At 42.4% G+C, this 26,093-nt stretch overlaps 1 protein-coding gene across 2 annotated transcripts in view; it reads left to right on the top strand.

Annotated features, from left to right (window-relative positions):
* GFOD1 (Gfo/Idh/MocA-like oxidoreductase domain containing 1) overlaps positions 1–25,801 on the top strand; it is an 83,802-nt gene extending 58,001 nt beyond the window's left edge. Inside the window, exons 1-2 of one of the 2 annotated variants that reach the window (XM_061449486.1) lie at positions 14,043–14,673; positions 18,049–25,801. In XM_061449486.1, coding sequence (XP_061305470.1) covers positions 18,105–18,968 — 864 coding nt within the window. In that variant the 5' untranslated portion in view covers positions 14,043–14,673; positions 18,049–18,104 and the 3' untranslated portion in view covers positions 18,969–25,801. Of the gene's footprint in view, positions 1–14,042; positions 14,674–18,048 lie in introns of those variants that run through there. The other variant, XM_061449485.1, reaches the window with a different exon arrangement.
* The last annotated feature ends 292 nt before the right edge of the window (positions 25,802–26,093 follow it).

The raw sequence follows: 26,093 nt of genomic DNA, 5'->3' as shown, positions 1-26,093 counted from the left end.
AGCAGTATTTGCTGTATAGAAAGCAGTAACATTCTTCTTAAATACTATTTGGGCTGCAGGGAATAAAACTGTTAACATCTAGCAAGTAGAAAAGAAACCTGAAAGATACTGCATTTTCAGTTAGGTGCTAAGAACTCAACAGCAGAGCTCTGTACTCTGTTTTTGCAGCCACCCACTGTTCTCTAAATGGGATCCCCTCCAAAATCCCAGTGCTTGGCAGAACAGTGTAAACAAGTGAACAAAAATCATGTAACTTTAAAATTTTGCTAAGGTAGTAACCATGTGGCTGTTTATGTATCTGATGGGACTAGTCATTAATCAGGCTGTGCATGGGGTTCCTTTCCTTCTAGGAAGGACTGTTTTCACACTAATAATTGCTTCCATATGAGAGCTGGAGATGCATTGTTCTGTCCTCCTCACTGAGAATGGTGTGCTGGAAGGCTAAGCCTGGGGTAGATAATTCCTGTGAATGCTTGCAACCTTTTAGCCTTTTTTAGTCATTAGAGAAATTGTCAAAGGCTTTTTGGAAGAAAAAGAAAATCCTGCTTAAGCTGCAGATTGCTTTCAACTTCTCCTCTAGTATTCCCTTTATTCATTTTCTATATTCTGTATAATATTGTTACCTTTTTCCTGGCTTTGTACACCAAAGCCAGAAGTCAGAGAACCAGCTTCTTTCTTGCCTTCTTCCCTTCTCTGAAATTGATGTTTCATTGCCTACCTTCAAATTTTCCTGGGCAACTGACTCAGCTGGGGACCAGACATGGATGAAGACGCATCGCAGCCCAGTACTTCCCCTGGATGTGTTCATTGTTGTTTGTGCTTTGGAGGGTTATTTGCATGACAGTGAAAACTCTTCAGTAATGCAGTGAACATGCACACTGGGAACGATTTTTGAAACAAAACGCAGTGGACAAAACCTCACTTAAGGGATCTAAATATCCAAGCAGCATACAAAATGCAGGCAGTATTTTTGCAGCACATGTAAGAAACCCCTAAAGATCAAGTAGCTTGTTGTCTTTTGGTAGTCTGAGCTTCTGGAGACGTGAGCAGCCTCTGCTCCAGCACCCCTCTAACACTGGCAGCAGGACAGTCTCTCTGTTCAGATCTACCAAGTCATTTCTCTTCTTGGGCATCAGCGCCTGTGATTCAAGCAGCACTCAATACACAGTGTGGTCCGAAGGTATGCCAGCTGTATTTTCATTGCAGCATTTGGTAGGACTGCTGCAATACAAACACCTCTTTAGTTTACACTGTTACTTAAAAGAGTTTGGTCTTAGGCCGATAAACCTGGGAAACCAAAATGCTTGTGGTCAGGACAGCTGATGTGGTGCCAGATACAGCCACATGAGGATACTTCGTGTGTCTTGAGCCCGGGGCTGGCTGCTGACCTCTCCTTTTGCCCCAGCCGTCCTGCTAGGAAGGCCCTGAGGGCAGGCACTGGTCTTGTCAAAAGTGGTTTTGATGATGGTTGTGCTTTGTTGTTGAGTGCCAGGAGGGAGGGTGAGACTTTTGTTTCAGCCAGGCCACCATGCTTTTGGCCGACCTAAAAACACACAGTCTGCTATTACTAAAATGAATTTGAGTTTGAAGGGGAAACTGATTACTGCAGCAGTTCCCCTGAGCAGCTGAGTGCCCTGAGGTGCTATGTTTGGGCCAGGCTTACCTCAGGAGAAACAGCAATAGTTGTTTTGGCATCTCCCTCTTGGTGCACTGAGTCATGGGGTTGAGCTGCTGATCGTCCTCTCCTCTCCTGTGTTTGGCACTCTGTCCGTTTCTGGTTAGGTGGGGTAAATATTAACCCTTAGCTGGAAGCACAGGAATAGAAGGTACATTGCAAATAACCTCTTGCACCCAGTGGCTAATGATGTGACTGACTGGCCCCTTTCCATACGGGCCTGTTGCTGCTGACGGGTATAACCACAGCCAAGGGGTGTTTCTGCCATGGTTTTGGGAGACTTTCTGTCTTGGGATCTTCCCCACTCTCTCCACATGCTGGTGTAGAGGAAAATAGCCAGAGGTGACTCTAGCCTGCAGCTAGTATTTCCCGCAGCCAAGTGTGTGAATGCAGGAGAACAAGAGGCTGGTGGTTTTTTGCATGCAAAATCCCTGCCTTTAGGCAGTTAGACTAACATTCCTGCTATTGAGGTTTGGTCTTTCACTGCCAGCTAAACAGAAATTGCTTTTAACACAGGAAGTTGAGATATTCCAACAATCTGCTAAGTGCAGACATGTTTTTTTTTTTAAATAAAAAATAAAACGGAAATGAGAGGAAAATTGTATGGAAGAGCTGAAAGGATGGCACAATTCCTGCAGGTGCAGAAAGGTTACCTGGGAAGGAAGTAGTTAGATTCTTGTTGCTTTTGCCACTTTACAATACCTGTTCCAAGAGAAATCATGAAACTTCTTGAGACCTCCTTCCTTTGTCTTTGCAATGGGAAGGTGGTACTTGCTTGGCTTTGAGTGTGGTGCTTTGAGATCAGTGAGTGAACTGTGGTCTTTAATTGACCTGTGGCTGCTTTCTGTAATTACCTGTTGGTTATCCTTGTTTCGACAGAGGGATGACTCCCCATTTCTTCTGTGACAGGTACAGGTAAAGACTCTTTAAGCTGAGGTGAAAGTAAACGATGACAGTGAAGGGGCAAAAAGTATAGCTCTGACATGTCCTGTGGAGCTTTCTGTTTGGCATATGGGGATTCTCAGTTCAAGTTTAAATAGGCTGGAGTCATAAATGAAAGGGGAAATATGAGAGTGGTTTCAATAACTTTCCCCCATTCCTAAGCAGCAACAAACATACAAATTTGGAATCAGTGCCTTGACACACAAGACCCAAGTAACACCCTTGTGTGACTGGCCAAGAAGTGTTCTTTCTGATGGCCCATGAGCTGGATCCTTGTCTGAAGTGCAGAGCAAAGCTCTTGTCTTAAATCCACCCACATGAAGTCACATTTATGTTTTTAACCGGAAACTTCAGACTGAAGCACATTGCGGGTAATAACAGACCTTGCGAGGAACTGTCTGACCTGCATGGAAATTAGTCCTGGCATAGATGTTGGATGCAATGTTTTACATACACAGTTGCAGTGGTGTGGCTTCTAATATGGCTGGTTATATGGGAATGAAGATGACCTATCCAAATATGCCAAACCACTATAAAGTACTTCTTATCAGTAAAACCATGTGTGCTTGGGGATGGGTATGGCACATTTTTAAATGCATCATTATGAAATAATGAACTGTGTGTAGACATGGCCTAGGAAAATGAAGATTCCCAGGCTAGCTTTTTCTGTCTTGTACTTCCTGAAGTGTCTTTTTGGGTTATTAAAACCCTGGGCTGTATTAAATGATTTTAAAGATAGAAGCTTGTTACTATAAAGCCACTTGAGATATTGCATGATGTGACTGCAGAGCTATGCAAATTAGAGTAATTTCCACTTGACATATGCACTGCAATTATTGAAAGCTTTTTTCCAAATTTATTTTTTTGTCTGCTGTAGTTAATTCACAATCTCCTTTTAACATTGGCAATGATAATTATTTGCCAAGAGCAAAACCTTGCTGACAAAAATCCATTTTTCTTTAGCCTGCAGCTTTCCTTCTGATTTCATGATAAGGTACTGTTAATCAGAGGAACCGGTCCTGGCCTTTGAGTATCCAGCAGGGCAAAAGAACACTGCAGTCAGAAAAAGAAATTAATTAGCCTAAGCTTGTTTCTAGCATCCCAGCCCTGGGCCTCCTTAGTCACTGTGTTTGGGTGGTAAGGTGCTCTGTGAGAAGATGTCAGAGTCAGCATCTCAATAGGACTTACAGTGAAAACTAACTGTACCCACTGTGAGATTTCTCCTCAAGACTTCTTGCTCATTCTTCTTCTATAGGGGCTCCAGGTAGAAAATAGCACATTTTTGGGGAAAACAGTGTTATTAGGTTGATGAAAATTGTTCTAGGGCTGTTTTGCATAGGAATCTGAGTCAAATCTGTGACAGAAAAACGCAGTAGTTGAAGGGCTGTAGGCTTCTAGCTGCATACTGTTGTTCAGAAATAGAGTGATTCTTACTCACTTGCAAATGCCTTATCCTTTGTGCCCGCCTTATCCTTTGTGCCCTCCTTTTCCTTGGAGATCAGCGTGTTATGCAGCTTCTCAAAGGAAATGTGAGTGCAGGTATTACTGAATGGTAAGTGCAAGAATTACTGACCTACTTTACAGGTATTTTATTCTTCATTGAATCATACATGTACTTGCAAGAGTGTAGGTGGATAAAAAATTACAATTCTTTCACCCACTGTGGCACAGGTTAAGTGCATGAGATCTCCTGCCCCTTTTAAGTTCCTGCCCTTGGTATATTACTTCAAGTTCTCCTGGGTCTTCAGAGGGATGAGGTCTGAACATAGCCTTTCAATGAGGTCAGAGCAGCTCCCATAGCAGAAGGTCTGGTCTGAAGATGGCACAGTGAGAGGAATTACCCGCATTTTTTTCCCAGTCCAAGTATCCAGCCTGTGCGTGGTAAAACAAAGCCTATTGTGAATAGGGGCTTGTTTTCCATTGTGTGCTTGAGGAGCATGTAGTGCAAGAGGGTCCTGGGATTATGATACAAATGCAGCAAAACCAGGCATTGAGGTTGGTGAAGAATATGTCAAGTTGAGCTACTCTAATTGACTAGATCCAGCCTACTGAACATAGCAGTGAAACTTCCAGAGTTTACTTGTTCTCCAGCAGATTTTCAGTGGTGGGGAAAAAGTGGTGTTCCCAGTCTCCATTAAAGCAAGCTGTGGAAAAGTGTAGTGAAATACGGCTTCAGCTGCTACTGTGGTGTAGCTGTGTCTTGTCCAGGGCACACTTAGCCAGTGTGAGCATGAATGGCATTTTCCAAGAAACCCTTTTGGGAGGATTAGACTGCAGATTGACTGCAGACAGGGCAATCTGGCATTGAGGCAGATTATACCCGATGAGTTACTGCTAACGGAGTCAGCTGGTTGGGCTGCTGCTGAGTCCTTGGTTCTTGTGTAAGCTCTGCAGTCTGGGGAGTAATTAATCAAACATTCATCCTTCTTATGGACCCCAGGTTGGAGCCAGGGAAGCAAGGTGTCAGCATCTCATGTAGTTGGAATTGCTGATTCACTTTGATCCATCCTTACCGCTGCTTTTCAGAATGGATTTATGGCTGCTCTTTAGTGGCACTTAGTTCTCACTGACAGGGATAAAAATACTACCTGAGAAAGTACACTGATTCTAAGGCTAGGGCCTTTTAGGGGAGGCTTTATGTTTTATTTAGATATTCCTCCAAGAACCTGGGAATTACGAAGTAGTTTTGGGTGGGAAGTTAATGAAAAATGCAGTTAGTTCAAACCACGGTTTGCTTGTCATCTCTTCACTGTTGTACGATTGACTGGGTTGCTCAAAGAGCCAGACTGATGGCCAGCATGACCACTTTAATTAATGGTATTACAGCTGAGGGCAAATTTGACCTGAAAGTTGCTGAGGCCTGATGCCAACTTGCTGTAAAACTCATTATCAAAATTGGCATTAAAAATGGGAATGGGGCTGGACTAAAGCAACCAGACTCAGTAGCATCTAGGATAGAGCTGTGCTGCTCAATGTTGACCCTGAGAGATAGGGGTCTTGTATGAGAACATATTTTGGCTTGACAGCATCCCAACAAAAGTATTTAATTACAATCAGCATTTTAATCAAACTAGCTTGATTTTCTTGTGTGGGGCGAGCTAACTTGTTTTCTTCACCTGTGTGTTCTGTGGTCCTTACCCTTGCTGTTCTTGGCAAGACATAAAAACTACTCCTGATCTGGGCAGAGGACTTTAGACCATGAAGCAGAAATAAGAAGCCATGAAGAATAAAGCCATGGTCTTACCTGTAAATAGTCTTAGGCAACCTTTGATGAGGTGGACAGATGCCATTCTGCAGATCGACTGTTGTGTGTATGCTTTTGTACTCTCCCAGATCCTGGTGAAATGGCACACCAGAAACAAACAGATAGAAAAAGCAGCCTTAGGTTGGTCCAGATGACCTACTTTATTTTGACACCTTTTACTGCCTGTTTTTTTCCTCTTCTCTGCTGTGGCCTTTCTTGAGAGTGGTGCAGTTATACCACCATCTCCAGCCCTGCTGCTGGTGCCACTCAGTGAGCAGAGAGGGGACCTGTTGACACAATGATTATGAAACCACGGAGAGAACATTCTCCTTCCCAAGATATGTTGCGCAACCTGGCTTCATCCATCCTTGCATAAGTTAAAATTGCTCTGGAAAATCTGGTTCCACTACTAGGCACAGCTTTATTGGCTCTAGTAGGGTTTGCCCAGTGATTATAAATGGACATTTCCAATTTCTGCAGCTGTATACTTGAAGGAGATGTGATTTATGGTGTGAGCTTGTACATGCAGATGCACAGAGAGACACACAGAGTGTGCATACAGTCACTACTGAATGTAATGATACTGTTCACCTCTAACTGCAATGTACTTGTATTTATGTATGTGAAAGGGACTCCCTTTCACATTCTTTTCTCTCCCTGTGTATGCATCTGTTTGTATGTGCTTATATACTAAAGTCAAAATTGTGGGCGCAGTTTTCAAATGCGTCCAGTTACGTTAGAGCATCCCAGTCCATAGTCACGTGCTTTGGTGTCCATAGTCAGTACAGTATTTGGGAAGGTAAGTAATGATTTAAGAATTTATTTTAACCACTCAGAAATCAGGAAATTAGGTCAGATGCAAGCTCCATTCATCCAGCGCTGCAGGGCTGACACACATTTTCTTCAGCACAGAGAGCCTTCAAACTTCACTGGGGAGGAAAAGGAATAGAAGTACTCCAGCTGAAAATATTGCAGAGAAATAAGGTTGGGAAAAATGTTTGGAGCACTGTCTGGGTTAAGTAGTGAAGCTGATGCTTCATGTAATCATCATGCAGAAAGGGTTATATTAGAAACTGCAGTGCATCTCACACAAACAGAGTATCACTGAATGTTTACTGGAGAAAAACAATCCTGAAATATGAAGTGCAGGTAGAGTACAGGGTTTGGTGCTCTGCACAGTGATGACATGTGAGATGCAGATAGGATCTGGCACTGCAACTCCTAGGGTTGGGTTTGTTGTGTTTTTTTTTTTTCAGTAAGACTTGGATTTCCTTTCAGTTTCCCCATCACTTGACTGATGAGATGTAATTTTTCAATGTTCATAAAGCTTCTTGAATCCTGTACAAATCTGCCAAAATAATGGCTGCATTAATTACCAGCATCAGTCTGTTTATCTTTTGTCAGTTTATTATTTAGTACTCCATTACAACTTGCTAGTTTTAATGGAGGTAGAAAGGATAGGCAAGGGAAACGTAAAGAAAATTAACTCTAATTATCAGCCATAAATTTATCTGACTCAGTAAGCATAAACAATTCTGCGATGGAAAGGCAAGCTGAAAGAAAATTGAACTGCCTGATTTCCTAATCCTCCCAAAGCCTTTACAACAGCTGGGCATTTACTTGTTGTCGGCTAACATGGAAAGAAACATATTTAAATATAGATAATAATGCCTCAGGAGAATAGTGATTGACTATGGGTTGTGATTGCCCTGTGATTTCATTACTGTGGAAAAGAAAGGTATTATACTGGACTGATGGCATGTGTTTTGTTCTGGAAGTTGAATAGAAGGAGTAAGAGTAATTGGAACAGAGATTTTCACCAAGTTTTTTATTTAGTCCTAAAGCAAATGAAATCCTATTGAAATGAGTGCTTGAATAAGGTCTAAGTAGAATGGCTTTCTTTTCTTAGTTTGAGTACCTAGTGAGAGACTTCTAATATTTTTTCTTTCACAGGGAAGTACTCATCAGGGATGTGACCCTACAGTTTTGATGGGGATGTGAAGATAAAAAAATGGAACAGAATTTGGGAAAGTCACATGGTTGTCCCATATACTTTTTCCCAAGCGCATAGGAGACCATGGAAAGCATCCAAGTAGGGCTCAGGGAATGTAAGTCTGAGCATGTTTCAGATGCCTGAAGCGATAATCTCAAGCTAGGACCCCTGAAGCATTTTCTTGTAGTGTGCAAGTAGCTGGTTTGTCAGGGTGTGTTTGCACCTCCTCTAGATTTCCCAGCAGTTTTAAAGGTTTTTAAATAGTTAATACCAAGAACTTAACAATACTGGAGACTGAAGTAAATTATTTGCATAAATGCCTACAGAGAAGAGATCAGAATTACATGCCAGGTGGGATATAAACTAATCATCAAACTCTAGCCCATGTTAGGAAAGGGCTAGAGAGTTTTGCTTTTTGCCTTGCAAAGTGTGCACAGAAATTAATGCAAGATTTGGTTGCTTTCTTTGTTCTCAAGCACATTGCCTGTGGTTCTAGTGACGCAGGTGTTTTATACTCCAAAATCAAAAGCCTCAGCTAGCCAAACTAACAGAACAAGCAATCAAAAATTCATATGGATGTATGAGAAAATTTACCTTCAAGTCAGCACGTTGTCAAAATCATATAGGGTACATATGATTTTTGCAGGAGATTCTATATATCATAGAATATCTCAAGTTGAAAGGGACTCATAAGGATCATCAACTCCAGCTCCCTGCTCCTTATAGGACTACCTAAAAATTTATGAAGCAACCCCGAGTTCAACATGAAGCACAAAAGAACTGTGCCTTGAATATGGCTACAGCAGCATTTATACCTGCAGTAATAGTAACATATGCAAGACATGGCCCCAGTCCGTAACCCTAATGACTGCCCCTGTGCAAATGAAAGTTAGTGGCAATATTAATACATAATGAAAATTGATATCGTTACAGTCTTGTTCATCCTCATGAACCATCTTGGTTCTGCTTAGACTGCACATACTTAACCTGCAGGCATCATTATAATCTCTTGGAGTCAGCAGGGGTTATTTCCCAGCCTAGGCACCACAGCTCAGCAGTTATCTACAAAGAACCCAACATCTCTATTTCAAGACAAACCTGTTAACCTATTTTTCCATTTCCTCAAATGATTTTACAGACTGCTAAACCAGCTGAAACCACGTCTGTAAGCTCACAGCTTGTGTTATCCCTCTTACTTGTTGAGCCTGCTTGCAGTTCCCACACTATTTGTGTGAGCTGCTTGTAAGTCATTAACTGGGTGACACCTAAACTGTTGATGGAGATACTGCTCATATATCACTACAGGGTGCCTGCAGGGTTTCTTTTCATCATGCAGGTAGTCATCTGAGTGGACTTTGGTTTAACCTATGGTTACAGGGCAGCCAAGGCAGAGGCAGTCACAAATACTTTTTTTCCGATGTTTTTAGGTTTCCGTTCTCAAAAGTAGTTACATGGAAAAGAGGTTATATAAGTAAGGATAAGCCAGCCTAAAAACTGGAATCATGGTGTGATGCACCAGGGGCACAATTAGGTGCATGAACTGAGGCCCTCGCTTTGGTGGTGGTGTGTACAATTTGGCACCTGCCTCTTTACTGTATGGAATTTCTCATCTAATATTTGTGAAGTGCATCTCACCCCAGTTGATGATAAAATATAACAGTGCATGTGTTCTTCTGCTTCATAATGTTTCTGATGCAGAGGAAGAGATGCAGGATTTGTAAAATCTGTATAAGCCATTGATTTGCTATGGCCAAATGAGCTGTTGCTTGTCAGCAGGACGGTGTATTACTCCCTGTGTGCATTTGCCGTCTGTTTCAGCTCCTTCAGTCACTGTTATTTTCCTTCACACTTGCAGCAGACTAGGAATACACACATGCCCCGATAATATGAATCGGTTCATGAGCTATGACTCATTATGCTATAGTAACATGGTTTTTTGCAACAGCTATACATATCTGTGATTAACAAAGATTGCCTTGGCCAATGTTGGAGCTGTGACTAATGCCAATCTTGTTAGGCATTCATCATCCAGATTTATCTCCTTGTCAAAAGTTTTGTTAAATAAGGGTTCCTCAAAGAAACATTGTCTTGCCATCAGTTTTCCCCTGGCAGATGTATTGATTGAAATAAATGTGTTTTTCATGCCACTTCAGGAAGTGAGTGACAGATCATGCACTGAATACGATAAATACAATCATTGTCCTTATTGTTACTGTAATTATCACTGTATCACAATGTCAACAGTAGCAGCATCTAATAGCAGCAGAGACACCTCTACGCATTAATAAAAACACCCTTGTCCTGTGAAAAGGTTTTCAAATCACCTGAGTAATTGTTTTTATGAGATAGCCCAGAAATAACTCCTAGAGCCTTTTATCATCAGGCTTCCCATTTCTCCTGCTAGAAATGTACTTATCCATATTTATTTAAACCATGTTCTGTGAGATTTAAAAGCTTTTATTCACTATGCAGTATGTGATTCACACATCTTCACACGTAATGCATCACAAAATAATAGCAGCCCCATAGAATAGCCTGTCCTGATATTACATTTCTTTAGCCTGATGTACATATAGCTTAACTCGAGTGCATATCACTGTTTTAGTGTGGATGCTTTTTCATTGTCCCTCTCTCCTGTCCAGTCTTTGGGTACTAATGTTCTCTGAAATCTCTTTTTCTCTCCTCCATTACTGTTTTTTTGGTCTGCAGAAAAGATGCTAGCAGGGCTCACATGAATACTGGACTGAAAGAGAGCCTTTTAGGATGGGCCTCTGAGGATTGGGGATGTTGCTGATGCTGAGTGGGGCTGGCTGTGGCAGGAGTTCCTGTGGGCCGTTTGCACCAGCCCCTTCCAGTATCCTCCTTTCCATCTTGTAGTGTTTTTCCTTTCCGTTCCCTCTCCTCTGCCCTTCTCCATTTCATCGGTCATCTTCCTGCTTTCCTCTGCTCACCCCCTGGTGCTGCCTGCTTGTCCGCAGTGACTCCGGAATACCCCTGTGGCTGCCTTTAGTTCCCCTAGGAGCCCCAAGAGGAAAGCAGGACTATCCAGGGCTTCACCTGGATCCTCCCTACACCCAGGTTGCTAGTCCCTTCTCATTGCTCTAGCACCCAGACTAGCTTCATAATGAGCACATTATCTTTCCAGGCCTTACAGCAGTTTCATGATGATACAGCCAAAACAAAAGCATCACTTTTTGTTGAGACTGTTTGGAAACTGTGCCTGGGGGCCAGGGCATTCCCTGCTTCTAAAATCCAGCGGCCAAGGTATCCTTATAGTAATCATCCCCAGCTGAGTGGGCAAAGGAGACTTTTGCAGTGTTGTAATTAAAGCATTATTGGTACTGCTCACCAAACAACATTGCGGTGATTGAAGAATAGATCAGAAAATCTTGTTATGGTGCCAGTGGCTTACCATGCATGTTGCAGGCTAAAGTGATTATACAATTGCTGCATCTCTGAGTAACTGAAGAACAACCCCAGCTGTCAAAGCTTAAAATAACTGAACAGTGGCTGTATGAGCTACTTCTGCCTTTGAGTTCTGTATTTGCATATAATTTCTGAGAGGCTCTCTCAGTGTTGTGTGTCTCTCCTTAGTACATACATGCTAGAAACATGGAATAGTCTTGATCTGGGTTGTTCCAGCTTCATACAAAGGGGACCATGACCATGAGGCTGTCGTGAAGACAGTGCTGAAACAGAAAAAAGTGTCACCCGCTTTCAGGCCTGTGAAGCCTCCTCTGTAGTCAAGGGTTCAGTGCAGTTACAGATCAGGTCTCATACTTTCTTCTGGGTTTCTTAGGGAATCATTAATTTGTTCTGAGTGTTTAAGTATTGTAATGAGTCAGTAAGGTAACTGAGAAGATGTTTCTGAGGTCCTGCCTAAATTACAGCCTCCACCAGAATTCATTTTAATTTTTATGCAAGATAGAAACAGACATTTTCTGAATATCCAGTGGCGTTGCAGTAGTACCATCAGCTAACACAATTAGTATCACAAAGGGACCTCTGCCTAGTATGGGAGCGTGCAAAATACACAGTTCTGGTGATACTCGGCTTGTATCAAACATCAACTTAGCTGTGGGGAGCCACATGATGGCTCCCGGCACCTCGCATAGTTTCTGAGATGGATTCTGTGCAAAACCACAGAGTTGACAATTTGTGTGCATACGTGCAGAGACCAAATTGCTGTATATTTAAATGAGAGGCAGCGACTTCTGATTTAAGCCCTTTGTTTTGGCTGTGGCTTTTGACATTTCTAAGGAAAAGTCTTTTGTCTGTATGGCCAAAACAGCTGTTTCATAGCGAAGTACAGCCTTTTAATGAAACTTGCTACTTCTGGTTTGTTGATTTGACCACTTTTATAAAAGAAGTTGTATTTATTATTTATAAAAGTAACTGAATATCTCAGTTTTTCAGTATTACAATGCTGGGAAAATGTTAATGAGATACTCTTCATATCTTATCAACACTGTTTTGTATTTACAAACCATGTCGAACTGCATTAGGGTGGAAACTGTGATCTGATTGCAAGTAATCATACAGCACATATCGTTGCACAGTCTTACAAGCCGTGAACAGAACTGAGCGCCAAAGGTGATTTCCCTTCTGATTCTGCATAGGATCCAAAGGCAACAACAGCAGCTTCAATGGTCAACATCTGAGGAGAAAAATTTGCCTATATTTATTTATTATAACCATAGTAGGGATAATGTAAATTGCTGTCATTTGGAATGTAATTTTGTATTAGCTTATTCTTTCAAAAATAAAAATGTGTTTGAAGAAGATACTAAAATCTGATGGAAATTTTTGAGCTCATCCATTTGAAATACTCTGGTGAACATGGTCTTCCACTACTCCTGTATTTGCTGCAGCTCTCAGACTGTTCCTTGGATGTTGCCAGTTCCTCTTTAGCTTTAGAAATGTAATTTTCTGCTGCCTAATTTAGGTTAGTCCATCAAAACCTCATTTTCCACTTTCTCTTGCCTCCGTCCTGACCAAGAGCAGTAGGTAGTGACTGCTAACTAATGAATCTTTCTGGTGCCAGTGAAGATTTTGATTATATGCCCAGACTCCAAATAGAGCCTTTTTGATTTTCTTGTGAATAGGAGGAGGAGAAAATATTGGGCCTCATGTGAGCTGAACAGAGGGCTGGTCTTACCTCAGTTCAGCAACAGACACTTCTTTTAATTAGTTGGAGGGTTTTATGTGAAAATGTTTCTGTCCTTACTTGAAACAATCAGAACAGGTGGGAAAAAAAAACTGATATTGCAGGTTTTGGAGTTGAAGCCTGTGCTGGTTACAGCGGTGTTGCCCTCCCTGCACTGTGGGCCCAGGAGTTCTGCTTGGTTTTAGGCTGTGTAGCACAGGGGTGGTACAGGGACAAAGAAACTTGGGCTGCTGGTAGCCAAAGAGCTAGAACCGCCTGTAAAATGAAGAGCTGCAAATGCCAGGCATTTCAAACTCGGGAGCTCCTTACTCTTCCCCTGCATTTACATGGAAATACTGCATGTGCTTCCACCCAGGACTGTATCCACTCACCAGTCACTTCTGCGCTGTCTGGCTTTCAGAATTATCTCCGCATCACACGGGCTTCCTTTTTCTGAGGTTTGCAAATATATCACATGACTTCCTGACAGAAATAATTCCTGTGAGGTGTGTGACAAGCCAATAGGTCCTGGCTACAATTTGACTTTCCAGCATAAGGTGCTAGAGTAAACCTTCACCCAAATGAATGGTAGCACCAGTGTGACAGCATAGACAGTTCCATTTTCTGTTTGTATTTGCCCAGCTGCTTCTAGAGAGTTGGTTAGACATCTGCTTCTTCCAAGGGGTGTTCTTAAATAACCTTCTTAAAGATAGATTAGTATCTAAATAGTTAAGGTTTGGCTTGGGTGACACATGCACGCTGGGAGATAAAGGCTGTGTAGCCCATCTTGACTATTTAACCTTCCTTGCGAGGCACTGAGAAGTGAGAAGACACTAATGTTAGTAGTGGTTTTGTGATGTGGACCTACTCTGGAAACCTTGATTCATTATAAAGAAGAAAAAAGCAGTCATCAGATGTTGCCATCTTTCAGTCTTTATCACACAAACCGAGAAGTTAAATTCTCTTGTGTCATTTTGCTCAGACTCATGTCCTTTCACATTTTTAAGGACTGCTAAAGCAAGTTATATATAAGTCATTGGTCTAGGGATCTGGTCTATCTCATGGATGGGCATCCTCCAGCTCTACCATTATTTGCTTTTTCCTGGTTTTTGTCCTTTCCTGGCAGGAGAAGATAAATGGGTTCAGGGGAGCAGACCTAACTGGTCTAAAATGGCTTCCAACTCATGGCACCATGCCTGTTGGCAAGGGCAGCTCACTGGCCCCGTGGCACAGTGCCTGTTAATGTAGGTTCTTTGCAATTCTGGCCGCTTGTGACTGGAGCAGTGGGTCATGAAGTGCATCTCAGACTGAAGTCCTGCATGACAGCTGTGGGTGGACTTCAGAGAGTCAGCTTCAGCAGCTTTGCTAGAAGGTGCATTGCCCAATTTCAGCTTTGGACTCAGTCTGGCTGGGAGTGAGCCCTCCTGTGTTGCATGCTAGTCCGAGAAATCCCACATCACATTACTTACCACCTGGTTGGCAACGCTTTGTCTCTCGGAAGCACAGCCAAGCAAAGAGACTGGTGTGAAGGTTGTGCATAGGCCTCAAATAGAATGCCTTGTATTTATTTTTCTTGTTCATTTTACCTAAGAACCGAAGAGATCAATGTTCAGAAGTTGCCTGGTTGGGAGCTGTAGCATTGTAGACCAGATTTCGTGATGCTTGTGGAAGGGGTGTGTATTCTTTCATATGATGAGATATATTCAACTCTTACTTATCACCATGGACGAATGCATTTCACTTTCTTGCTAAGAGAAGCTGACTGCTTTTATGTAATTAGCAAAGTTTCTGCTGTCTGCTGTGATGTGTTTTGCAAAGATGTGTGAAATGGCAAAACACACTGGTAGAATGACAAGTGGTAATAATTTATTCTTTCTTAGGGAGTCTTGTACAAAAGTGGACAGGATTAAACCCTGATCAGGAGAAGGGGGTCAGTTCCCAGAGAATACCCCTGCAGCACCTGCAGTCAGAGTACACCTTTTAATGACCGCCGTTGTTGGGAAGGGAGGTTTTCCCTGCACACTGCCCTGTGCTCTGCTGTCGCTGCTTATAGAAGATGGCTCAAAGGGAAGGTGTTTTTTTTCCTTCTCATTTGAGAAGGGAGCAGAGGAAAGAGAGCAGAAAACAGCGGTGTTTTGATGTGCCTATTTCTTATTCTAGCTGCATAAACACACCAGCGTATTTCTGTAAATTAAATTAAGCAAACCTTTCATGTTCTCTCCCTGCTTCAAGAAAGCTAATGTGGCTGCTTGCAGATTTGCAGCTACAGAGAAGACAAAGCTCTCTAGTGTGCACAGACTCAAGTGCTAAGCAGTGTCATGCTGAAAGAACCTGCACGAGCTTTAATAGAATATAAAAGCTTTCTGGGCACCAAGCAAAAATCTGTTTAAATCCCTGACAGGGATGAGAGCACAGCATGTATTATCAGCATACACAGAGACAGGAAGGCTCTCGGAACAGTTGCATTTTGGATTTACTGTAATTAAAAGCTTTCAATCTTTCCAAAAAGGTTGAAATGGTGGAAGGAGTAAGTATATGACTTCACCTTTTCACTGTCTCCATACAAATATTTAGGGCTCTTCCCTTTTCTCTGCATGAGTGCCTTACTTATACTGATTCTAATGGCAATATTTCTTGAATGTAAGGGATTCTTGAATGTAAGGGATGCCCATAGGCTTCTCTTTTATATTTATAATCATAATTTGGTACTCAGATTGTGACAGTCCCAAGTGCTTCCTGCCCCACACAGTGAAGGACTGACCCCCACTGTGCACAGCATTGAGCACAGAGAAAAGATTGTCCCCAGGCTGCAATTTCTCATTGAAAGCAGATCTTTTTTCTCGCAAGCACATGCGTAGAGCTGTGTATCTTGAGAGATTAGTGTCTGCAGAGACCCCAGATAAAATGTGGCAGGCGTCCGTGGGGCAGAATGATGCAAGCTGAACTGGAGCAGAAAGTGATGCTTGGTGGATCTGTGGTGAACAGGTCAGATGATGGCGTAATACGCGTGTTATCCTCTAGGAGGAAAATGACTATTTCAGGAAGGTTTGGCTGTAGGCAAGTTTTGTATAAGATTGCCCTTATTTTGAGAACTGATTTGCCAGGCTAAAATCTCTCTGCAAAGAGTCTGTGTAACTCAAGGACTATTAAATTAGTGATCTGTATCAACTGACATAGCTGTAGCTACCAGTTAGAGAAATATAGGGCAGGTGGATGAATGCTTTCTTCAGTATCAAACAACAGCAGGAAAAAATTATTCAGGAGCAGGAAAAGAAGTGCTATAAGGTTGAAAATGTCAACTCAGTCACCAGTAGCAGTGTGTGAAGATGAGAGAGGAAACTGAGAAGGGAAGACCATGGCCACTGAATAGAGGATTCCTGCCTAGTACAAGAGGAAGATGAGTATGTGTCCTGGGTTCAGCAGTAGCAGTCATGTTTCTCCTTTGTGGTAGCTGGTGCAGTGCAAGGAGAAACATGACTGCTACTGCTGAACCCAGGACATTATGCCTCTAATTATCTCATTAAGTGTAAGGTAAATAGGAGCAACTTGAAGGAAGATCTTTCCCTTCTTGGGTGTTAACTAGGTGTGACTGCCACTTCAGTGCTGACAGCCCTCCCTCCAGTTTCAGATACTCGAATAGCAGCAGACAAAGACTAGGAATAGGCAGTGTGGATAAGCTGGTTACTGAATGTTTGGACTGTGACCCCCTTCTTCTTCCAGTCAGGCTGTTAAATATTCATGTAAGTGGGCTCAGACAGATCTGTGCCATCTGTCTGTATTTATATGACTTCATCCAGACAGCTCCAAAACATGTAAAATTTTACCCTCATAACAGCTCTTTAAAGAAAAAGGGATTTCTCACCTATCTGAAGGGAAAAGGAATCAAAACACAGAGCAATTTAACAAGTAACTAGATTTATTCATCTAGGCTCCAGCAGGCAGGATTCAAATTCAGCTCTTTTAAGTGCCAGGCCCAGCAGCCAGCCCTGAGGCTCTCAAGTCAGAGATTTTATTTATGCTATAAGGAGTTTTATAGCTCATCTAATGTTGCCCATTAAGCATATATGCAACTAAAAAGGAAACTGGAGACTCTGCCACTATATGTGCATATGGGTACAGAATGAAAGTATTTGATGAGGAGAAATCAATAGTAAAACCCTTATTCAGGCATCTCAGCCTGCACTGCATTGAGTTGCACACCTTGATGGCCAGATAAAACAGGAGCATTGTGCCAGCTTCAGTAAACAGTGTGCCCATATGGGCAATTCTGTGAGGGAACAGATTGTCATAGCTACGTTTGACCTGGTTTAGAGCAATCATGGATCTCCCTTGGCACCATGGATATGCTGTTGACATTTCAGCAGAGCTGCTTCAAAAAATGAAAGAGAGTGCCACTGTCAGAATAGCATGGACTTTTATAAAAATGAGAAGCAATTTCTACATTTAAATCAAGCAACAAGCCCAGTGCTTTTCACTCTCTCCAGTCAGAGCCGCTTAAAGAGTCTTGAGCGGGAAAGATCCACTGAATGGGACAAGTCCACTGAGAAGACAAGCCCAGATTTCAGTATCTGCTATGTTAAGTTACTGTATACATGGGGTTGTGTTACTCATGCTTCAGATAATTCAGTCTGAAGCTCAGATTCAGTTCTCAGAAGCCCATGCACAGGCAGGTTATCACAGAAGAGGTGTCTGTGAGCTGGCTGAGTGGGGGTGGATGATTCTGTACCTGCTTCTAGCAGATGGCAAATGGGGGGTAGCGGCCCACCTCACCTTAGCTTAATTTCTTAGCTGTCCAGGCCCTCAACTTTGTGCCATTTTTAGACAGGAGTGCATTTTGAAAATAAAAAGGGGTAGTGTGGTGAAGAAACTTCTGTGTGCATTTTGGAAACACACCAGAGGGGTTTGTTGTGCTGTTAACACCATATTGAAATGTGTGCTTCTTTCAAGGATCTTTCTCCTTAGCTTAGTGTTGGAGAATAGCCTTGGGCTTTCAGCTTACTCAACCATGTATTTTTGTTGATTTTTTTTTTTTTTTAACTGTTTTTCAGGCATTGGAAAAAATGTCATCTGTGACCGAACGGCAACTCCCCTGGATGCCTTTAGGATGATGACCGCGGCTCATTATTACCCAAAGCTCATGAGCATCATGGGGAATGTGTTGCGCTTCCTGCCTGCATTCGTGAAGATGAAGCAGCTAATTCAGGAGGGTTACGTAGGGGAGCTGCTGGTGTGCGAGGTGCAGGTTCACAGCGGGAGCCTGCTAGGCAAGAAGTACAACTGGAGCTGTGATGACCTGATGGGAGGTGGAGGCTTGCACTCTGTTGGCACCTATATCATTGACCTCCTGACCTTCCTCACCAGCCAGAAGGCTGTGAAAGTGCACGGGTTGCTCAAGACCTTTGTGAAGCAGACAGACCACATCAAGGGGATACGGCAGATCACCAGCGATGACTTCTGTACGTTTCAGATGGTGTTGGAAGGCGGTGTGTGCTGCACTGTGACGCTCAACTTCAATGTCCCAGGGGAGTTCAAACAAGACATTATTGTGGTGGGTTCAGCAGGGCGGCTGATTGTAATAGGCACTGATCTCTATGGACAGAGCAACAGCTCTCCTCAGCGGGAGCTTCTTCTCAAGGACTCCACACCAGTCAGCAACTCCTTACTTCCGGAGAAGGCCTTCAGTGACATCCCATCCCCCTACCTCCGGGGCACCATTAAGATGGTTCAAGCTGTCAGGCAGGCATTTGAGGATCAGGATGACAGGAGGACCTGGGACGGGAGGCCCCTTACGATGGCTGCCACTTTTGACGACTGTCTATATGCCCTGTGTGTTGTGGACACCATTAAAAAGTCCAACCAGTTGGGGGAGTGGCAGAATATTTCAATCATGACCGAGGAGCCGGAACTGAGCCCGGCATATTTAATCAGCGAAGCCATGCGGAAGAGCAGGATGTCTCTGTACTGCTAGCTCCTCTGTGCTCCTAGGAAAGAATAGGAACCAGACAGCTCTTGAAGGAAATGGTAATTCAGCCCCTGTGAAGGGTTTGGGCATCTTAGAAATAGCTGAGGATACAGGAGAAGGAAATATGGTGTGTGGATCAACTCAATCTGTTGGTGGCTAAATGCCAAAGTGATAAGGTCCTCTGAAGTGCCCAAAAACAGGTAGGAGACTGAAGAGCTGACATAACTGTTTTGATAACAGTATTAGCTGGCTGATGGGAAAGAGATATCATGGACTCACCTCCTGCTTGCAGGTGCTCTAGATTATTCAATTGTGTTTACTGTGAAAGGTTGGGAAGATCCTGTTAGATTTTCCTTACCTACCAGAGGGCTGTGAAGGTACTGTCATGTCGTTAAATTTTCTGTAGTGTCTGACATGAATGGTTCCTACCATGACAGCTGACACCACCATGTTGTAGTACTACACCTCTAACCAACACAGAATAATAGGACTTGGTGTGAAAGTGTCATGTGATATGGAAAATCTTGGCAGCTCACTTTTCATACAGCTTGTTAGGAGCTTCTCTGTGTTGGTTTAACTAGTTGGGTTTTGTTTTGTTTTGGTTTTTGGGGGGGTTTTGTTTGGTTGTGGTTTTTTTTTTTTTTAAGCACGATTAAGTAGGAAAACATGTGGCTTTTAAAACAAAGCAGTCCTCAACCACAGTGCGTGCCCTGCTATTGGAAGAGGGTCTTCTGCGAGCTCCAAGTAAGCTTCAATGTTAACTGCGCAGATTTGTTGATCAAAATGGGTTGTGCAAAACTTTCATGGACGGCAAGTGGCATGATGTAGTAGTGATACTGGGTTTTATTATACAGCTGAACTCAGGCTAGTCTTATAGAGGTTTACACATCGTTTCCTGTGTCTGGAACTGGCTTTTGAGTGAATTCATTGCTCATTTTGGTAGTAGGTGGAAAACAGCAGAAATACAACCCGAAACTACGATGCTCAGACAAGCAGTGTTCTTTTAAACCTTTGTGAACTCACACTTCAGAGATGCACATTGACAATTAATTTGATATAGCTCAACCCAGAAGCTTTCACCTCCAAGTGCTGAGTGTGAGTGAAAAACGAAAGGGATGACAAAATTTCCTGTCAATTTCCAGGGGAAAAAATTAAATAAGACCCTCACCTCTTCACCTCCTTAAAGGCACCAGCTACTGGTACTGTAGTAATTGTTCCCTGTCATCAGGGCAGGGTGCATACTCTTTTAGTATGCTTGTCCTGTTCTTGTTAATATTTTAGATTGCAGTCTTGAAATAACACATTCTTTTGAGAATATATTCTTGAAAGAATGTAATGAAAGGCACATGAGTTATCCCATTGAACAGGGATGCTGATATTCTGCCTAAAGCTGCTGCAGTGCATATATGTTTACAGTGCTAGGTCGTCAGAAAAAAAAAAAAGTAGAACACAAGCATATAGCACTAAATTATATTAAACTTGAGGAAAAAACCCTTTTCAGGGTTTTCTGTTAATTTTGACTAGGGGAAAGAAGAGAACATTTGGATGAGCAGTAAATTAGAGGAGAAGATATGATGCTATTTCTCCAGGCCATCACAGTAGTGTTGCCATTTTAGGTTAGAAAGAGAACGGTCAGAATAATTTATATTTTTTTATTTAAAGCACTCACAGTTCTGCTATTTTTAGGAGCACTAAGTTCTTCTCTAGGGCTTATCCTACAGATGACTCTCTCTGACTGCTGTATGCTTCTGCCTGTCCTATGCCTAGTTTTAGAGCTTCGTGGTTTTGAACAGGAAGGTGTCAATAGTGTGGTTCATCTCATCTGATTTGAGCCAGCTGAAAGTCAAGTGTCTTGTCCTGATCAGCTGTACAAGGACACAGTAGTCAATACAGAACGAGCTCTCCAAAGGCTGACTCAGTTCATCCTCAGATGAATATAGAAGGAGATGCCTACTGGAAAGTCTTGTTTGTTCTTCTTTGCAGAGAGTCCTGGCTTCTAAATTTTCAGATGGCTAAAGCTAGGGAACTTGACTCCCACCCCAAAATTATTAATGTGTGGTTAATTTCTGAAGAACATATGTGCAACCCTTCCTGAAATATTCCCCAAAGTGTAATAGTGTGACTGATGAAGGAATAATGTAATACTGCAAAGCCACACCCTAATGGAGAATCGTTTCTGTCCATGTTGTTCTGCCACTTCTAGCAACTGTCTCTGAGGTTGACTGCTTCTGTTAAGACCTCAGGCAAGCTTTCATCATTCCTTCTTGGAAGCAGCCCTTGACAAGTTTGGATGTTTTTCCTAAAATTTGATTTCTCTGAGAATTCCTGAGGTAGTATTTGTGCCAACAGGAACTTCCCATTGTAATTGTTGTGGTATACCAAGCTATCCAGTTCCTGCCCTGAAAAGAACACAGAGAAATACAGAAGAGAGAATTTGAGCAAGAAATCATACCTCTTTCTCTCTCCTGAAAAAAGGAATTAGCTCCAAGAGGATCAAGGGAGCTTGCATAGTAAGGCAAAAGCCTCTTATTGAAAACAGTGGCTATCTCAACTCATGAATGCGAGCCCGATGGATAATTAACCATGTCCTGTTAAACATCGTCCAGATCTGGAACTAAACATGGACCAAAATGTATGTGAGTCTTGCTTCTTAGTGGTTTGGCAGGTATGCTGGAATTGCCATTGAAGTCTCTGCACCTAGTTATAGTTCACAGATGTTGGCAGTTTTTCCTATCTGTATGTTCTTATTTTATCTTTCTGTTGTTTTGTGATGACAGCTGGAAGAAGCCCTGCAGTGAACAGCTCCAGGTGAGACACAGTGTGTAAGGGATAGTACTACTGAGCTCAACCTTTCTGTCCTGGATCCAAAGGCTTAGCTGACAGGCATCATCTATCCATTGTGCAGACTTACTGATGCAGACAGTGCTGCTCAGCAGAAAGAAAATCTAATGCGTTAGTTCCATAGCCATCTGATGCTTGGATTAGTACTAGCTTGTAAATGGGTTGCATCCTGTACAGCTCATTGTGCGATCAGAGTGCTGGCCCCAGAGGGGCAGGCAGAATGACCAGAGCAGGGTGGCACCTCCTCTTCTGACAGCAACAGCGATCTTATGCTAGAATTAGGTGAAGGTGTTATCTAACTGGGATGGCAGCAGTAACTGCATGCACCCAGGATTGTATGTCAGTTTTTCCATTCTCTAGGAGGTGAAGGTGCTGTAGTGTCAAGTGTAAAGATACTCATCTTCCACCTGGTTTAGAGGTGGAAGGAACTGGTTCATTTATAGAATCTGTATTACTATTCTGATAAATTGTTACTTTACAGTCTGGGATCTTTCTTGGTAGCATCAAGCCCTCTGCTCTTCTGGTACAGTTTAAAGTACATTGAATTGCCCTAAGTAGCCTCTGGAGTTCACTGTGTTTAGGAATATTGGGCAGCAGAAACGTACTTGACTGAAGTCAGAAGTGGTACCTCACCAGGAAACATGTATTTGGAATTGCACTTTTAAGGCTGTTCTTTAATGCTGTGCCACAAGTTTTGAGATGAATGCTGCTAGAATTGGTGCAGGCCTAATAGCCAAACCGTGGCTACTGGTGGAATTTACAGTAGCCCACATTGAGCTTGTTCATACACTAGGCAAGAAGTGGTCATTCCTCTTACCCAGGGCTGCTGTTGGAGAGTCTCTTTCGCTTCCTATCAACCTGTGAACATAGGACACTGAACCTTGTGGTCTGTTGCCAAAGACAAGAAGAGCCAAAGGGTGAGCCCATGTGAAATCTTCTGTTGCTCTGTAGGGGTCTGCTCCAATGGTCAGCTGAAAAACGATGTATTTTCCATGGCAATTGCACTGGGGTCTACAGCAAGGGTAGGGCAAGACTATGCTGTGCAACAGCAGGGCACAGGTGACTCCTTCCATGGGTCTAAAGGGAGAGTGCTGACTGCAGGGAGTGACAAGAAGGTTGGTCTGCAGTCTGGTACCTATACGCTTGTGCCAACAGGGAGAATGATACGCTGGTCATGTGCAGAGGGTGAGGGCTGAACCTCCTGAGGGTGACAGCAGCAGCCTTGCTCCATCTCTGTGTTTGGGAGCCTGAGAAGGGACCCTGCCTTCGGGGAAGCAGTATCTGTTCTGTTCTCCTGCTAGATCCATGCATGTCCTCAGTGCTGAGCTCAGTCCTATGTAGAGGAATAAGAACTCTGCAAGAGCTTGGGGTTTCCTGTATCTAATATTGCGCATGTGTAAAATTAGTAGTACTTTAGCTGTGTAGTTAGAAAATGCCAAGTAGAGATGATACGCCCTTACCCATGCAGCCAGTATGGCAGAGAATCAGGGCATGCATAGGTGAGTTTAGGCTCAGGATGGGCTGCTGTGGAGTTCATCTTTTGCTTTGGCTGAAAGCATGAGAAATTCCTGCCCAGCCAGCATAGGGCAATCACAGGCACTCTCCACTTTGTGCTTAGTGTTTCCTTCTTTACAATAGCTTTCAAATCGGTGTGCAAGTGAACAGCCGTCCTGGAAGTTCAGCCATTCAAAAAAAAGGGAAGTTTTTCTGCTGCGTGTGGTCACAGCACAAGGACAATTCAATTTCTCTGTTACCTTGTTTATTTCTGTGTCCATACAAATGTGGAAAAGACCCAGACAATTTAAAATGACTCATTCATCTACCAAAAAAACCCGCATATTTTATTAATGGGGAAAGGTAAACATAGTACCTTGATGTTGTTCCTTGCAGAGCTTCAGAAATTACTGAAGACAGAATTTGTTGCTGGAATTTTTATATTTGACTTTTATCTATGGCCTTCAATTTAAAATATTGCACATTATGAGGTCAATTCAATGTTAAGTTCTGTATTTATAAGGGTTTAAAAGTACCCAGCAAACTTTTGACATCCACTTTGTGATGCTGCAGTGGCCCAGTGATGGACCCTTAAGTACATATGAAACTCAGCACCGGACTCTTTGACCTCTGCAGTGGACTCTGGATATCTAGGACTTGTTGCGAAGTGGCAGGATTATTCAGGACAGCAGTTTCTTGTTGTTGTTGTTGTTGAAGTTGTTACTTGTGGGGAGCAAAGTTTGTAAATTCTAGAGATGAAGTATGACTGAATAATAATTGGCAGTCTTGTCTGCTTTAAAATTTCCTCTCTCTTTGAGCTGCTGGATGAAGTTTGTCCAATAAAAACAATTTCCCCTTAACAATAACTTCCATTTGCTCACAGAAAGAATTTTTAAGTAAATGGGACTATACATAACGCTGCATTCATGAACTGATGTCATAACCTCATGACTTACTGTATGAAGCCAGAGCCCAGACAAGAAATAACTTTTCAAAGCTGCCAAATTGAAGCCTTGGGGTTGGGGAATGAAGGGTATCAGCTTAGGTCAAACTGAAATAGCTTTTATTCAGCATTTTCAAGTTAAATGAATAAACAGAATGGCTATGGTCAATGTAAAACTGAACACACAACATGTTTGTAGAAAATCACTTAAGTTTTTTCTTTCACAATTAAGTTCCATTTTTTAAGACTGCTGTTTTAAAATGAAAAGGTTAAAAAAAGCCATCTTTTATTATGTCTTGGCGTGTATGAAATTAACTGTTTGGGGTTGGGTGTGGGTTTTTGCTTGGTTTTTTTTTTTTTGGTTTGTTTGTTGGTTTAAGTTCATACTTTAAAAAATCCCATCTGTTAGGTTTAGAATCATAGAATCATTTAAAGGTGTCCAGTGAATTCAGCTGTCCTTGGGCAGGTTTGGCTCTGAACCTGCAGCTGTCAGTTTCATGCAGTGACCCCACTTCTAGCGTCTGAATTTGGCCGTCTGGGTTTCATTTGTGTCTTCTTGTGGCAGTGGGAAAACTCATTCATTATGTGGCATTCGCTACAGATAATCAAGATATGTTTTGCAGCAGTGCCAGTCATCATCTTTAAAAGCACTTAATTCTATTAATTTGTTTACCATGGTTATTTATGACCTTCCAGCCATGCGCTGTCTGTGACTTCATTTTTGTTTTACACCAGCTGTCAGACTCGCTTCCCTCCTCTTTCTGTTTCTCATTCCACGGCAAGCTGCAAGGCGAGTCTCCCTTGTTTCCCGCTGAGCTTGCGCTCAGTCTGTGTTACACATGGCATGCAGGGTGCCTAACCTACAACTTGAAGTAACTTTTAACAGAGATTCATTAAAGAATATGTCAACACCACAACTGCTCAAGAACATGGCATAGTGAATGCCTGGCCAGGGCAGGAATCAAAGCTCCCTGCTATGCTGTGCTTCACAGGCAACACTCACTGTTTCTCTCTGTACTGGTTTTATTTGATTTTGAAAATGAGAATATGTTCAGTTTGTTGCCGTGTCAATATTAAGTGTATATTTATTGTTTTTCAGACATACATACATATATATAAATGCTATATATATAATGTCAACGCATGGACATATGTACAGTAGATATTTTAAAGAGCTATTTATCAAGAAAAGTAAGTGTTATAAGTAAACAGAGTTTATATTTTATATATTATGTAGATAGCAAAAAAAAAGTCGTTAAATTATAGTAGGACTTTGGGGGTGGGGTTGGAGAAATGGGCATGGGCTGGTTCTAGCATTTTAAATAGCCAAACTACTTTGTACGGAAGCTGCCTGCTGTGCCTCTCCGCTGCAATATCTGTTTGTTTCTTCTTCTGGAAGATGATGTGCATTGTTACTTTTACATTGCTTGGGGAATGTGGTTAGTTTATTCTCAGCCAACTGGTATGTGCTGCTTAAAACATGGTTTCCTGCTGTTCTGCATATTTGCATTGATGGAATAAAAGGATCTTAACTGGCAAATAAAGATGTAAAAGGATGTGATCTCTCTCAGCTGTCTGTTGTTTTTCCCCATACTTGTATTTCTGGGGGAGGCAGTAACCATCACCTTTGGTTTCTGGCCTGCCTGTTAAGTTCAGCACATCTGAGTAAAATACATCGGCTTTGTGTTTGGGGGTGGGGATTGTGACGGAAGGAGAAAAGAAGTTTTAACACAAAACTGTTGAGAGGTCATGACAAGGGCTGAACTGATACCTGCTAGAGTGATGTGTCCTGAGGACTTTCTTACGGATTTCCTTTTTCTCGTGAATCCTTTCTCTCCTCCTTTCTTCAGTAC

This window comes from Pezoporus flaviventris, unplaced genomic scaffold (genome assembly GCF_033815535.1).
Source record: "Pezoporus flaviventris isolate CSIRO_AGI_PZ_B2104156 unplaced genomic scaffold, CSIRO_AGI_Pfla_v1 ptg000007l, whole genome shotgun sequence".
In the NCBI taxonomy this organism is placed as follows: Eukaryota; Metazoa; Chordata; class Aves; order Psittaciformes; family Psittacidae; genus Pezoporus; species Pezoporus flaviventris.
The sequence above is the reverse complement of the archived record's forward strand: the minus strand, read 5'-3'. Positions and strand labels throughout refer to the sequence as shown.